The sequence below is a fragment of the Pavona decussata genome, unplaced genomic scaffold (assembly GCF_977016875.1).
Source record: "Pavona decussata unplaced genomic scaffold, jaPavDecu1.1 SCAFFOLD_156, whole genome shotgun sequence".
NCBI classification, from domain to species: domain Eukaryota; kingdom Metazoa; phylum Cnidaria; class Anthozoa; order Scleractinia; family Agariciidae; genus Pavona; species Pavona decussata.
This window is the reverse complement of record NW_028145568.1, coordinates 5,516,015-5,532,500: the sequence shown is the minus strand read 5'-3', so window position 1 is coordinate 5,532,500 and position 16,486 is coordinate 5,516,015. Positions and strand designations below refer to the sequence as shown.

At 38.1% G+C, this 16,486-nt stretch overlaps 1 protein-coding gene across 2 annotated transcripts in view; it reads left to right on the top strand.

Annotated features, from left to right (window-relative positions):
• Positions 1-13,557, top strand: part of LOC146465507 (astacin-like metalloprotease toxin 3) — a 30,621-nt gene extending 17,064 nt beyond the window's left edge. Inside the window, exons 5-14 of one of the 2 annotated variants that reach the window (XM_085128415.1) lie at positions 313-396; positions 1,781-1,923; positions 2,257-2,335; positions 7,438-7,461; positions 7,603-7,626; positions 7,771-7,794; positions 9,107-9,232; positions 9,468-9,491; positions 12,738-12,863; positions 13,095-13,557. In XM_085128415.1, the coding sequence (XP_084984541.1) occupies positions 313-396; positions 1,781-1,923; positions 2,257-2,335; positions 7,438-7,461; positions 7,603-7,626; positions 7,771-7,794; positions 9,107-9,232; positions 9,468-9,491; positions 12,738-12,863; positions 13,095-13,123 (683 nt within the window). In that variant the 3' untranslated portion in view covers positions 13,124-13,557. The remainder of the gene's footprint in view (positions 1-312; positions 397-1,780; positions 1,924-2,256; positions 2,336-7,437; positions 7,462-7,602; positions 7,627-7,770; positions 7,795-9,106; positions 9,233-9,467; positions 9,492-12,737; positions 12,864-13,094) is intronic. The other variant, XM_085128416.1, reaches the window with a different exon arrangement.
• Positions 13,558-16,486: the final 2,929 nt, after the last annotated feature.

Below are 16,486 nucleotides of genomic sequence, written 5' to 3'. Positions count from 1 at the left end.
TGGCTATTTTTTTTCGTTGAGAAAGCGCACGCGTTACATCTGACGTCATTTCATTGTCTGTACTCTTATAGACAATAGCTACGAGCAAATCAGCGCGCGGAAATTTGGACAGTTACCGTAAAATGAGACTTGTACCCCATTGGGTGAATGCTGTGACCTCAAATGATGTCGTTTCTTTTTCATTTTACCCCGTTCGTCTATACTATCCTGTGGATCCGTTGGGCTATTCTCCTAATTGCAGGTGTTGGTTGCCACGCGGTAATGGCTGTTTCCCATTACACGTAGCGGTCATAAAGTCGTTTCTTTCTGCAGGGCATGCTCTCGGCTTTTTTCATGAACAATCTCGTCCTGACAGGGATGACTTTGTGACAGTACATCTTGAAAATGTTGAACCTGGTATGTATAATAAAGTCAATCAGCAGTTGTGGTATTCCTTTTCCGAGTATCATGTCAAAAGGGATTGACAGTCAAGTGTTTCATCACTAAATACCAAGCGTTTTTAAGGGGAAAATTTAGTATCGAGAGCGGTCATAAAGGGGTATTAACCGACTATTTCATGGTCTGACTTAAATAATACGGATAGGTTAACATTTTAAGGTCAAAATCTTAATAAACATGAACATACCAAAACCCAACTAAACTTTGAGGAAATGGCTCACAATGGCAATAATATTGTACGAAATATTTTTTCAATGATACGATAATGCGAATTCTTATCAATGACAAATGGAATGGCGACTTGGATAAAGTGAAAATAATGAAGAAGCGTTCTCAAGTCGAAAAGCTAGGAAAAAGAATTTTCCGAGGCCCCCAACGGGAATCGAACCCATGACCTTCCTGATACCGGTTGGTGCGCTCTAACCACTGAGTTATGGGAGACTTATCTTATCATTTAAGGAATAGTGAAAACACACTAGCTATTCCACAACCCCTCACTGGTTATCTAAAGAGATGTTTCGATCTCATACAGTGGAGCAAAGTTGAGGAACAGTTTACTAAAATGCCGCAGGGTTGAAACATGATTTAAAATCCAGCTACAATCATAAGCGTAGTCAAAGTTAAATGACGACAGTTGCTTACTATTGTGTGGATGACACGAGAAGTCGCATATGACAGTCATAAGCAAAAGTTGCACCGTCTAAATTAGTGAGAAAATCAGGATGATTCGAAGAAACTCCCAGAGCTGTGAGAAAAAGTGTTATAAATGACGGCCGCCAAGCCCAAACTGACCTCAATAAAAGAAAATGTGGACAAAGTTACATCGCTAGGGATTATGCAAAAAGGGCAACAAATTGTCAAAACAATTCTCACTTGACTGGTGCCCATGGCCGGGTATAAACGCAGTGAAAATTTAATCCCCTTTAGCAAGGTGTTATTTTGAATTCTACATTCCCCGTCACCCCACTTTGTAACTTCAAGAGAGCAAAAGAGCAAAACTATTACAATAAAACTTGGAAACTATAGAGCGCATACAAAAATGGTTTCTTTGAGTTCCGCAAACGGACAGATGGCTTTGTTACATGGGAATTAGGTCACACACTACTTTGGATCTCTCGATTTCTCCGAACCTCAGAAAACTCCGTTTAAGAGTTGATCCTGCCGAACCAAACTTAAACGTTTTAAATAACATTTGATGACATACCATTGTTTGCTTAAACATAAAAAAAAAAGTGAAAGCCAGTGAAGGCACCTCGTGCCAACCCCTGGCTGAAGAGGCTTAAGGCTTATCTGTAATGAAATAACAAATACATATTGATATCAAGAACCTTTCTTTTTTCAGGATTTGAGAGGAATTTTCGAAAGTACGATGTCTCGACAATTGATTCTCTTGGAAGCCCATATGATTACGGAAGTGTAATGCATTATGGTGAGAGATATTTCAGCAAGAACGGGCAGCCCACCTTGGTTCCCAAACAAGCTGGGGTATGTTTTATAGCGAAGCTGTTTCATTGGATAACAGCCCACAGCGGCGGAAGACCATACTTATCGAATATATATGGGAGGCCCACAACCCGGCCTAAACCACGCAAATCACCCATTCGATTACTGCGTTCTTCAGCATGGTTAACCTGTTGGTGTCGTGGTTATCACACCCGACTAGTATGCGGGGAGACTTGAGTTCAAATCCCAATCAGTGTTAGCCTCCCACGCAGTTGTTTTCAGGGGACTCGTATTCAGTTATCGACTAAAAATCAACTGACCTTTTTTTGTTTCAGAGTTGAAATGCTAGTTAATAAAAATGATGCACTTTTTCAGGCAACCATTGGCCAACGGTACGGGTTAAGTAACATTGATGCAGAGCAAGCTAATCTCTATTACAGTCAAGAGTGCGCAGGTAGGTCATGAATTTTGAAACAAAAATGAAGGTAAATTGCTGGAGAAAGATCGGGGGGAAATTTCGACCTGGATGCGGCTACGGCTGAAAGAAAAAAAAGTACAAGAATATCAACACCGCTTATGACCGATGCCTAAAAAAGAGAAAGTCAGTTCCATCTGGATCTGGACTTGATGCTGTACTGCCTTATAAGTAATTTAGATATTTTTTTTTTACCTAAATTTTATTCTCTAATTGTTTTTGTGTGATATATGGAGTAGAGACTTCATCGAGGAGATTGGGAATTGATTTTATACACGGTGACAATGAAAATCACGTTTTCGTAAGGGTGTAAACATTAAACACCCAAAACTGAACTACCTGAGGGATATAACTGGAATCCTGCGTTATGAGTTAAATGTTAGGTGAGTTTATTCGTTTGTCTCACGATTGAGACACATCCGATGGAAATCAAATTTTCCGACCCCGTCTCCCCATGTTTCTGGCTATTGAGGGATTCAATTTATACTTATTAGATGCAAAAAACAGTTTTGGGAATATCTTTGTTCTAACTCAAGATACATCGACGAAACTTGACACGAATCTTGATCTTGATGACGTAAATTGTATGGCTTAAATTGGTTACCATGGCAACCAGCGATGACGTCAGGATTAACTACCTGCTATTTTGGTGGCTGCCATCTTGGATCCGCCTTCTTGGATTTTCGAACTCTCGTTTTTTTAAGCAAAACAGTGCATTTTTGATAAGCTTTAACTAACAGACGATTTCCATTACAAGCTATCTGCAGTTAAGTGAAGAACTTTCTTTATTTTCCTTTTTTTTCTGTTAAACGCATGTACTCTTTCAGTTTTCTCATACAAAAATATCATTGACTTTCGTTAGTCCCATGGTAACAATGCAGACACTATTCGTCTTCTGTCCGTTATGTATAATACTAATGTACAGTTTTGTTAAAAGTGTTCATGCAAAAAATATGAATAAAGTTGTTATACACTAAGAGCATGCTTTGGAAAAAACTGTACAAACCATTCACAGATGACACACGAGTTGATGACGAGGAAGGGGATGATGATGCTCTTAATGTGAACAGCATAAGTAGTGTATAAGTAGCCAGAAACATGGGAAGACAGGGTCGGAAAATTTGAACCCCATTGGATTCTTATTATTTGGCCCAAAATTAGTGGAAAACAGCGAAAATATCAATTTCGGTGTAAGAGTCTTACGGGAGCGTTTTTTCGGACATACCTGGACCGGACTATTAAGTCGTCGTTCGGTTTCTCCTATGTAAACACAGCAATACAAAAACAAACAACAACAAAAACAAGAAAACAAAAAAAGAATTACTTCTTCAAAATGTATTTTGTTATATGTTGAAACGTCCGTACAGCCATAATGTAAATGACCCTGAAAATTATATACAGCCATCAAGGTTGTTGCTGCATTCACCGATCCATACTTTTCCTTACGCCAATTTTATATAAGTACTGGGTATTAGTGAAACCCTTTGGAAGTACTGCAATGTTCATAAAATATTAATGTTTTGTTTAAAGTGTATATGAAGTAAAAAACAAGTTTGACTTATGTGTTTGTTTATATCCTAATAAATCGAGATATCTGGTTTTAAACTTACTAAAGCTCTTTCATGGGGTATTTTGCTCGCCTCAAAGTTCGAAATTGGCGCTTCGAAGTGTCTCCATCTTGCGCTCGGTCAAAGCGATCAGATTTCACCGGATATGACGTAGCCAGTGGTTCAGAAAGCACGAAAGCACATTCGAAAGTACGAGTATTCAGAAAGCACGAAAGCACATTCCAAAGAACGAGTATTCAGAAAGCACGAAAGCACACTCAAAAGCACGAGTATTATGACGGAGAAGAAGGCAAAGAAAGGGGGAAGGAACCATTGCTTGGCCGGTGGCCATGGTGGAATAAACTGCGATAACAAGACAGGGACACCGAACATCACAATGCATCACTTTCCGTCGGACGAGAAGTTACGTGCAAAGTGGACACGTTTTGTGCGCATTCATCGGAAAGATTTCGTCCCGAAGAAGTCCTCATGTTTGTGTTAGGCTCATTTCGATGAGAGCTGTTTTATAAACAGTGTAAAAAGGAAAGAAGATAGGCCTGCGCGACTCCCACTCGCGTGTTTTTAGCCATGTTCAGTTATAGTTTTTCTATAACGAGTACTGTTTGTCTTTCAGGGAAAGCCCTCTCTTGTATGAGCGGTGCTCCCTGTAAATTTTCTTTTAGCGCTGTATTTTCTTCTTATTAAATACCATTATCGCGATCCTGGAGGATCTTCCCATTGCGCTGAGACGTCAATATAAAGTCGTATTGCCGTCTCAAAATGACGGTTTCTGATTGGCTTAAAGAGTGTCACGTAAGCATGGAAGCACGGCACTTAAATGGGTTCGGCGCGCCCAGATCAAAATTCTACTTCTGTGAATGGACATGCGACGTTAATTGGATGGTGTTGTTTATTTCTTTCCATTTGAGTTTACAAAGCTTCTGGCACTGTTCAAGGACCACTTATAATATTTTTTTGTGGTGAACATGTACCATGATACAACTTTTTTCTTGAAGGCAAGCGAAAATTCGATGAAGAAAAATTTAGTTAAAAGACTTTCTTGAGTGTGAAAGCGGCCATGGTAAGTAACAATGAGCTTAAATTCCAATAAATTATGGCGTTTTCAAAGCAGAAGGATCTGTTTCTTTTCTGGTGTCTCTTATCTCAAGAAAAAATTGCTCCAAGAGCGCTGCTGCCTTCTCTTTCATGGCTCAGGTTTGTCAATTTGATCTTCTTGTCGTAGCGCCGAACGGCAGACTCGGTAATTTTTACAGTATTCTTCGCCGCTTGGTCTCTATCAAATTTACAAATCTCCACGGCATTTAAGCTAGGATAACAATGCTCTGTTTTCGTTTTTGGGTACTAGTATGGTTGCTCTTTTTATTCTTGCTTCTAGTTGTGAGGTTTATTCATCACTGTTTTCATTTTGTTGTTTAAGCTTAAGACTTATACCTCGGCGGTAACAAGTTTTCAATAAACTTGCTGGTAAAATGTTCAAACTTACTAGCTCGTCTATTTCATCAATGGTAGGTGCTTTATGGACTGTAAATTTTTGCATTTTCTTTGTTTTGACGTAAAAATTAAAGCCAAAAATTCAAAAAACCCGCCCCGAGAAAAATTTCGCGCACGGATATTACCATGGCTACAGTTCAACTGAAGTAAGAATTTGTCTTTCAATCAGCGCACGATTTGTACTTTATCCGTTTACTCTCTCCAACAAAATGTCAGTATCGCGATAAAAAACTAAATTCGATTTTGAGACGGCAATACGACTTTATATTGACGGCGTTGGGGGAAAATATATTCCGTATTGGGCTCCGTCGCTTCGCGACTCCGCCCAATACGGAATATATTTTCTCCCAACAAGCCGTCAATATAAAGTCGTATTGCCGTCTCAAAATCGAATTTAGTTTATATTTCTGGTTTGGAGGATTTGCGTGATAGTCACTGAACAAAGCCGCGGCCATGTGCTTAAATGTTGCATGTTTTGGATTTTGATCTCAAAGGTCATTTCTGGGTTTTTTGTTCTGTCTATTTGACCTCTTGTTGTTTCTGTTTAGCGACTGTCGTTCTTATGCCGGTTGTGGAAATTGGTTCAGGCTTCGTATGGCTCATTTCAGTGTGTCTTGCGACAGTATAGCCTCTCTTTTTATCTTTGTAACGATTGGATTTGAACCGTGTAATAATCATTATCTTGCAGCTTTTGTATTGCCGGGCCCGGCTATTTGCTATTGTGGCAAGATGTTCTCTTACTTATCACAGTTATTTGTCTCTTGATCCTTTCTTTAGCATTGTAGTTTCTTTAAAAGCTGTACAATGCGTTAATCTGAGGGCTAAAGGCCGCTTTAGTTCAGTACGGTTGTGTTTTTTGTTATCGCTCCGCTCTGTAACTGTGAGGTTTGTGTTTATGTTGCGGGAGCTTAGTATTTTCCTCCTGTGTTTTGATTACGCCTTAGACTGATTACTGAGGCAATTCTTCTGTGTTGCTCTGGCTAGGGGCTGCTACGAGTCCTTCAGCCGTTAGTAAATTCTGTGGCATTTTAGGCAATGGTCAGGCAAGACCGCGGTTTCGATCCTAATCTTGCGGATCTCTTCAGTTGCCGATTCCTGAGAAATGATAGGGATGAGTTCTCGGTATCATTTCAAATAAACGCGCTCTTTTCTTAGGATTTATACTCGTTGGAAGGATCGAAAATCCCTCGGGGAAAGACCATCTTGATCCTCCTCGGTGTCTTCCTCCTCATCACTACTGTGAGCAAGCGGCTCACCTGCGCAGGGTTCCACATGTCCGACTACTTCCATTTCATCGGATGACTCGGTGCTGTTGGAAGTTTCTTGGCTCGAAACGGACTCAGCAGAGGATAGCGTACCATCACTTTCAGACATATTTTCAAAAGCTGTATAGCATTCACTTTATAGTGGTCTGAACTGAGCACGCAAAGATATTTTCGAGCACGCGATAGCAGAAAACAAAGCGTAAACAGAGCCGTGAAACCACTGGCTACGTCATCAGAGCTAAACTCGTTACCAGTCTCCGGAGACACTACTTTGGGCATTTTAAGTCACTTTGAACAGCCAAAACACGGTTTTTTACCTCTCTAGCACTATTCTTTTTTGTGCGTTTCGGAATAAGGGTATAACCACCTACCAATTCATGAAAAAAAAATTTTTAGTTCATATGCACTTTAATTTCGACTCATCCTCTCTTGATTTTGAGTATTTTGAGATCATTGTAATGGCTCGCATTAAAGTTAGCATGAAGAAACGAACGGCTAAACACTTAATTAAGGTGGTCACCGTTGGTTATTTTACCAGGTTATGGAACTGTCTCCTTTCAGTGTTCAGGGTCATCTTAAGAGTTCGGATTTTGGAATTTATAAATTATGATATAAATCATAATTATTATATAATAACATAAATCACAAAAAAAGAGAAAACATAAATTTAGCCTTGTACATCACTGAGAAGCGAAAAATACGCTCTTGCTGATTTCAGTATCTCTGGTAACGCTTGATTTGTTGTATTTCTTTTCAGGTCGAACCACGACTCCTCCTCCAGGTGAACTATTTGCTAAGTAATATGTTAAAGAAGAAGCGGTTGCTTTATAGGGTTATAAGATTAGATATAGGGAACTGATTTTACGCATAACTGTTACAGTGAGAATCACTGACTTATTATATTTGTTGTATTTGTTCTCAGGTCGAACCACAACTCCTTCTCCAGGTGAGCCATTTGCTAATTAAATAATATGTTAAAAACGAAGCGAGTGCTTTATAGGGTTATAAGATTACATAGGGAATTGGTTTGATTCATATTTCGTTTACAGTTGAAATAACTGAATTATTAATTGTTTGCATTTCTTTTCAGTTCGAACCACGACTCCACCTCCAGGTGAAATGTTGCTAAGTAATATGTTAAAATCTAGGCGAGTGCTTCATGGGGTTATAAAATAGCGAGGAACAGATGAAAGCAGCCTCGTGATTTGGAACCGGCTAGATGAAGTATGAAACTCGAGTTTTTGGCATGACGTCTCAAAAGAAAGTTCTGAAAAAGCGATCAGTAGTGCTAACAGATTGTTGTTCCTTTTTTTACGTAAAAATATGAAAAGCCTGCACCGATGAGTTGCAATCGTCATTGTGCATTATGAATAGAACAAATTCCTCAGTGCACACAACACTTAAACTTGGCGAGAGCGGCAAACGAATCTCATCTACTTTGAGAGTGCGGTCTTTGTTTAGGTTGAACGAGTTAACATTAGAGCTGTGTCATGAGCGCGAGCGACATACAAGGCAAAGGAGCACGCCAAATATTTTTGCAAGGTGCAATCCATAACTTTTAAGTCCTTACTGAAAATTAAAGAACTCAAACTTTCCAGAATAGCGCTTATTCTTGACAGCTTTCTTCACGAAATATCACTGATTCCTTAGCCTCTCACGCAGTCGTTTTTAGTGGACTCGTAATAGGAGGTAATACTCCCCCAAAAACGACTGCGTGGGAGGCTACTGATTCTTTAGCTTGTATCTTTTATTTTGGGAGGTTATGCAGTCTATTGAAATTGTCTCCGATTAGAAGACAACATCGACGATTAGGACTCAAATACATACTCGAGCTAGAACCCTTTCTTTAAAAAACCTTTTTTTTTTTATTTGGCTGTCACAAAAATGTTTCTATTACATACAGTAGTCGTTGCAAATGGCATGAATATAAATTAAAGAGCAATCTAAGAATAACAACATGGTTTACGTACCCAAATTATGAAAAAATGATGAAAAAAAGATGCAATTTGCTAGCGGAAATTTGTATTTGTTTCCATTATTTGACGATATATGACATGTCAAAGGACCCGCTATGTCCACCTTGCTTTGCACGCACCACCAAAAATGTCAGCCACGGATCAGTCCTTAATGAGTTACTGATGACCTTTGGTGCATTTTAGTGTCGTTCAAGATGCATTGTCAAACTCAGTTTTAATTTTCTATAAGTTGTTAGATTGCTTCTCTTACCGAAAGCGGCCCGACAAAAAAGCCTGTCTTGCCCTGTCACTCCACGAGCCCTGATTACGTCAAATAGTCTCTATGCACCTTATTTTCAGTTTTTTTTTCTGCGGTGACTCAGTCCGGCCAGAATCTCAATAATATGACTTTTGCGAACCACTGCCACAAACCACGGGTGAAACGTTTTTATTTTTATTGTATATTTTCAGGTTGCCAGGACAACCGGTTATTTTGCACACGGCTTTCAAGCGTTTGGAGGGAAATATATTGCAAATCCCATGCTTACACGCAACGTGAGTGTAAGAAGACCTGCAAGCTCTGCTCCACACCTCTGCGTAAGTTTGTTGTCTGTTCTCTTGATTTGTATACAGCAAGATAAAATCCGTTTTATAACTTTGAAGATTGTGTATTTGCTTTGAGTTGATGAATAAGTCTCTGTGCCTTAGTTGATGACAAATACTATAGAACCTTTTATTCTTCACCAACGACTTTAGCTTGTCCATCAGGTCATTGAGCTGCTTTGAAATATATTTCCGAAGGCTTACAATTTTTTTTCGGTATTGTTTTCAGCTCCAACACCGACTCCAACTCCAGGTGAGTAAAATGTTGCAAGTTTGACTGTTCAAAATAAATGCATGCATGAATGGATAACTAAGTCAATGAATGAATGAATGAATGAATGAATGAATGAATGAATGAATGAATGAATGAATGAATGAATGAATGAATGAATGAATGAATGAATGAATGAATGAATGAATGAATGAATGAATGAATGGATGAATGAATGGATGGATGGATGGATGGATGGATGGATGGATGGATGGATGGATGGATGGATGGATGGATGAATGGATGGATGGATGGATGGATGGATGGATGGATGGATGAATGAATGAATGAATGAAGGAAGGAAGGAAGGAAGGAAGGAAGGAAGGAAGGAAGGAAGGAAGAAATAAATAAATAAATAAATAAATAAATAAATAAATAAATAAATAAATAAATAAATAAATAAATTGAAGACAATCCAAAACGTAAAATTCCTTCAAATTTTAAAAGTGAATGACCTAATCTTAAAAAAAAAAAAAAAGAATTTCGGTAGAGTCAGTTAATAGCGGAGCTCGTGCGCGGGTCCCCATGGATAAGAAAATGTGGTAACCTATCGATGCAGGAAAAATTTTTGGTTTTGGTTTTGACGGCACTGTTATGACGTCACCGTCTCTACCCACCACCACAGGAAAACCAGCACGAATGGTACACTTAAGTATGTCAAGCCAATGGCTAATGGCCAATTCCGTTTTAGAAAAGCAAAAAGAAACTTTGAATACAACTAAATGTAATGTCATGTAATGTCAACTTATGTATTCATTAATATGTCGACGAACGTGGAAAGGAGAGAAATAGAGACCGGGAGAAAAAAAACGAAGAAACTGGCTACAAATCGAATAAGAAAAGTTCAACGTGAACGAGAGCGACTGAGAGCACGAGAAAACAGGTGAAATTTTATTGAAGAACAACGGGAAAAAAAAAGCAAGACAACACGTGTAAAGAGACAAAATTATACTCAAGAAGAGCGGGAGAAACAGAACGACAGAGTACGAGAGAATAGTTCTTTAATAGACGGCAGATCAAAAACAGCTTTATAATTAATACCAGCCGTAAAGAACAGAACATTTGGCTGCTTCAATCGTCTCTCTGCCCCTTGTGGAAGAGCAGTTAGTACTTTTGGTATTTGGTGTGAGGCCACAAATTCAAGCTCGCCAGTGCGTGCTAAATTAATACAATTTCATGAACTTTGCTTGCAAAAAAAATAATAATAATAAAAAATAAATAAATAAATAAATAACTCATTAATACGTGGCGCATCATTAACACTTTAGTAGAGAAGTTTACCCGTACATACTGAGTGTTTTACAGTTTCAATCGTCTCTGCACGCCTTACAGAAGCGGAAATATCACATTTTATTTTTGCCGAGACGCCACAAATACGCCTTGTTTACACTTCCAGCGCCATCAGGTAAGCACTTGAACCCTTATTAGCGGGCTTTGTTGCCTGTGTAACGAGTTTCTTCGTGTTTCTGCTCAGTGTACCGATCTGATGTAGCGGTCGATCAGTTGGAATCCATTGAACAAAACTCTATGCAAATATCACTTTGAGAGTGAAGAAAACTATCGTAACTCGATAAATAGCCGATCCCGTCCTGAATATTTACCTAGTGTACACAATGTTTTAAACGTTGTTTAGACCCCAGCTCTACATAATCATGTAGCTTAGAATGTCAGCCGATTATATTGGGTTAAGATTATACCTTGGTCCCCTGTGTAACAGTTAGTATATTTAATCGGCCGAGTAGAATTAAGGATTATTTTTCATGCGTTTTCACAGAGTTTTCCCAAATTGCCCGAGTCGCCCAACAGCGAGGACAATTTGCGAAAATTTTGAAAATGCAAGAGAAAATCAATCCTTAATCCTTCGAGGACTCACTGTGAATACGTTTTTGTTAACATAGAAGGAGAAATATTCTTAAAACCATTGAGGTACTTCGAAAAACAGTCAGCCCTGGAGTAAAAACACACATAACGCTTATCCCGTAAGCAAAATATACCAAAGAAATTATTTAATTGTTTCGTAGCCGACATAAAAAGACAAAACTGACGAGAAAAGTTGATTTTTATACACATGTAGTCAAGAAGAAATACAAGTTTAATTCAAGAGCATTTAAACTAACAAAGAGGAAAACAAATGTTAGTCATGCAATCAATTGATTGATTCACCTGCGCTGCGAAGCCTTCTATCGCTTTAAAATCACATGAACACAGATTGATGGGTCCAAAGAAGGAACTTGAAAGTAATTTCTTCCACTGAATTCGACCTGCTCCTTCCTCCCATGTTATCCTCCCGGTTATCGTTCCTTGGAAGAAGCCGTAGCGAGGTGAAAGCACTTGGTCGCCAGGACTGATTTCAGTTTTTCAACAAAACAAATCCGATCCACGTTTTGAGCCTTTGACGCAAGTTCATCTTTAGGACTGATTTCCTTTTGTAGCTGCAGCACTCGATTTCTATGCATTTTTGGCACAAACAACCCGGTTTATTAAAAAAGTCAAACTTCAAAGAACTTGAATATTGGGCCTGTACATATGGTTCTTATATTCCTTTACAGTACATCCTCGATCATCTGCATCTCTTGTTTACTCTCTCTTCTCTTGTGGTAGTTGTATGTTGTGCTACTTGACGGCGGATTCACGAAAATCATAGTTTCTTAACAATAGTCTATTATTCAGAAACAACACTTAAAACACATCTAATTTAGGAGGGAATCGTGAAATCTGGCCCCTTGTCACTTTTTTCTTTTTCTTTTATGCTTCGTCCATATTATTACATTTGCACACAGTATAAACCAACATTCCCTATTGGTGTAAACAGATTATGGGTGCAAAGAACCAAAAACTAAATAAATAAATAAATAAATAAATAATAAATAAAAGAGGGAAAGAAAAAAAAAAGGAAAAGAAAAGAAAAGAAGAGCGAAGAAACCGTTGGCTAGGAAAAAGAGGGGGGGAGAGATACACATGCAGTGGAAACAGACTGAGCGAGCAAAATAATAGTAAAAATAAATGAATAAATAAATAAATAAATAAAAACAATGGAAAAATAAAAACGGCAAAGGAAAGGTTGAGAAAAAAATGAAGGCGAGGGGCGTGCGCAAATTGGAATTTAGAAGGGTTTGGAAGTACATTAGTAATGTTTAGTGACTCAGTCCGACCAGAATCTCAATAATATGGCTTATCTGTCCCAAACCACGAGTGACGCGGTTTTATTTGTTTAACGTTTATTTTCAGCTTGCCAGGACAACCAGTTATTTTGCACAGTGCTTTCAAGCGTTTGGATGGAAATGTATTGCAAATCACACGCTTACACGCAACGTGAGTGTAAGAAGACCTGCAAGCTCTGCTACACACCTCCGCGTAAGTTTGTTCTCTGTTCTTTCGATTTGTGTACAGCAAGATAAAATCTGTTGTGTAAATTCGAAGATTGTGTATTTGCTTTGAATTGATGAATAATTCTATGTGCCTTAGTTGATGACAAATACTTTATGACCTTTTATTCTTCACCCACTAGCTTGTCGATCAGGTCATTGAGCTGCTTTGAAATATATTTCCGAAGGCTTACTATTTTTTTTTCGGTATTGTTTTCAGCTCCAACACCGACTCCAATTCCAGTTTAGTAAAATGTTGCAAGTTTGGCTGTTCAAAATAAATGCATGCATAAATGGATAAATAAGTAAATTTATTGCAAAGGAAACTCTGTAAGGAGACGTGAGTGCAAGAAGACCAGTCAGCTCTGCTCCACGCCCCGCGTCATGTTTTTCTCTGTTGTTTCGATTCAAGTATGATACAACTCCCTGTGTACAAAAAAGATGCAAGTATGGCTGTTCAAAATAAATACATATATGAATAAATGATTAAAGAAAGAAAGAAAAAAAAAAGAAGAAGAAAACTAGTAACAAAACAAAAACGGAAATTCCTTCACGTTTTCAAAGTGAATTACATGTTAGCTTTAAAAGAATTTTGGTAGAGTCAGTTTTTATCAATCTTTTCCAAAACCTTTCGAGCTAACCCTCAGTAAATGAGCAACACTTTTATCCCGCTCCTCCCCCCCAAAAAAAGGGTTAAGAAAAGGCAATGATAACCAGAAAAAAAATAATAAAAATAATTATAATAATAATAATAATAATAATAATAATAATCATAATCATAATCATAATCATAATCATAATCATAATCATAATCATAATCATAATCATAATCATAATCATAATCATAATCATAATCATAATCATAATCATAATCATAATCATAATCATAATCATAATCATAATCATAATCATAATCATAATCATAATAATCATAAAAATAATAATAATAATACCGTATTTTCTCGATTAAACGCCGGACCCCGATTAAACGCCGGGTCAAAACTGCCGAGTTTTAAATAAACGCCGGGTGCGTTTAATCGGGGCCCCGGCGTTTGATCGGGGTCCCGGCGTATATAAGGGGTCGAGGTCACAAGGACCGATTACAAGTAAATAGTAACCTCTTGAATGGTACTGTTACGACATACCAAGTACGGTATGCTGTTCAGTTAGGTATTTTAATAAACGTTCAAAGAAAAAATACTAGCGTAAATTAACTGGGATAGTTGCTGCACAGCGAAATAAAATATAGCAATGTACTGGCCGTGTTCCTGTTATATTATTGACGCACTTTCTTTCTTGTGTTGTAGTGCTCACTGTCGTTTGAATCGCGAGCAGCGTTTGTTTATAGGTTGTTTCAGTCTTTTCATGAGTTGCCCTGTCTGGGATCGCACATTTCACAGTAATAGGGACTTCAAGGCCACCTTGTTCCAAATTGCTTGCTCGATAGTTTTTCTGCCTCACTTTAGCTGAAATATTCCCTCCATGTTTGACGAAGAAGCGAAGAGTCGATGACAGCTCGATAGGTATATGCCCGACATTTATCCTTTCGTTACCAGGTCCATGCTCACGATAAACAGCCATTGCACATATTGCACGGGTAATCCAGGGAAAAATCGTCTAGCACTGACAAACTGCCCCTAGGTTTCCGAGGATCGGTACCTAAATCAACCTGGAAAAATGACTGAAAATCGCATTTTATTAATAAACGCCGGACCCCGATTAAACGCCGGTCTCGAAAAAACGCCGGGTCAAAACTGCCGAATTTTAAATAAACGCTGGGGGCGTTTAATCGAGAAAGTACGTACTGTTAAAAATAAGCACATGCTGTAGTATGCAAATCCGTTTCTAAAGTTGGTTGCGCTTCTTTTGCTTAAAATTTTAATTTTCTTTCTTTTTTACCAATATTTTTTTTTAAATTTTTAATTGATTTTTTTTTGTTTATCACATGATTTTATTGTAAATTTAGACATGGCATTCAGTTGTTGACATACTGCCTCAATAATAATAATAATAATAGTAATAATAATAATAATAATAATAATTTTTTCAATGATAAAAAATAACAATATTGAAAATTTTATTAAACTCTTCTCATTGAAAAATTAAAATTAAGTACAAATTTAAATACAAGTTTTTGTAAAGCTATGGTTAAAAAAGATTTCTTGGTGGTCTGGTAAGGGTTTTCAACATAAATAATAATAATAATAATAATAATAATAATAATAATAATAATATAAAAAAGATAACCACACGGTCACCAAAAGCAATCAAGGAACTGCTAAGAACAAAGATGGTCGAAAAATATGCTAAAGAAGCAAAAAGCAGTCCTGGCTGGGAGCCTACACCACCAAATAACTCCAAGATAAACAAATGCAACCTACAGCCAATCAAATCCTAAAGAAATGGGAAAATATCCCCGACATCATATACAGCGTAAACAGGAGCATACGCCAACAACATCCACCAACCAAATTCTACAAGCCAAATAAAGCACAATTGAAGATTACAGACACCAAATGCAGAATGTGTGGTACCGCTACGGAGTCAACCACTGCTGTGCTGTGTGCTTGCCCAAACATCGCACAAAGTCTCTATAAAGCAAGACATGGCAGATCGTTAAGGCCTATCTATCACAACCTACTAGGAAAGTACAACTTTCAAGAGAGCGACAATGAAAAACCATGGTACCAACAAAGGCCACTCTCTGCAGTAATGGAGAATGAAAACGCGAAAATTCTTTGGGATGTATCTTTCCAACTTCAAAAGGCACCAGAAAATGGAGCAAATAAAATAGACATGGCAGTATTACGTATACAACAAACAGACTAACATTTGGACACTACTTGAAGGCACTGTCTGCCAAGTTGGCATAATTGCGGACAAAACAGCTAACAAAAAGGAAAAATACACAGAACTACGTGCAGGCCCGGGGAGGGGGGGGGGGGGGGGGGTACTTGGGTTCAGTTTTGCTGGGTATATGCGGCTGGCCTCTCAGAGCCCCGGCCCATTATAGTCTATTTTGTGGCCAGTTATAGATCCCATCTTAGTCACTTTTTGGGAAAATGTAATTTTTGCGATCCCAACTAATTCACTTTCTATTTATGCATATACTTTCATGAACGGAATGTAATGCGAGGTGATTGTTGCATTTAATAAACAACAACTTTCTGAACTTTTTAACCGAGACCATTTTGAAACCATACTTAATAGAATTTTCTTACCCCAAAAATCAGAAAATGTGCGACCCCATTCTAGTAACTCTATTGAAAATGAAACCCCATTCTAGTCAATCCAGTCATGAAAATGCGACCACATCCCCATTAGCCTCTTATCAGGAAGTACCCTCCCCCCCCCCCCCCCCCCGGGGGTGCAGGCATCAAACAACTTTATAAAAACACAAGCGTTAGACAAATCTTAGATTTTCTTAGAAGGTTACCATGAGGAATTAAGGAAAGGACTAAGCTCAATAACGAACATTGACAAAGAGCTGTCCTTCCTTATTGAACGCTGTCAGAAATGGATTATCTACCAGAACGCAAATATAGTCAAGAAGTTCAATGAATACGTATAAACTGTTTGAATGTAATGAAAATGATTAAGTGTAACCGTGTC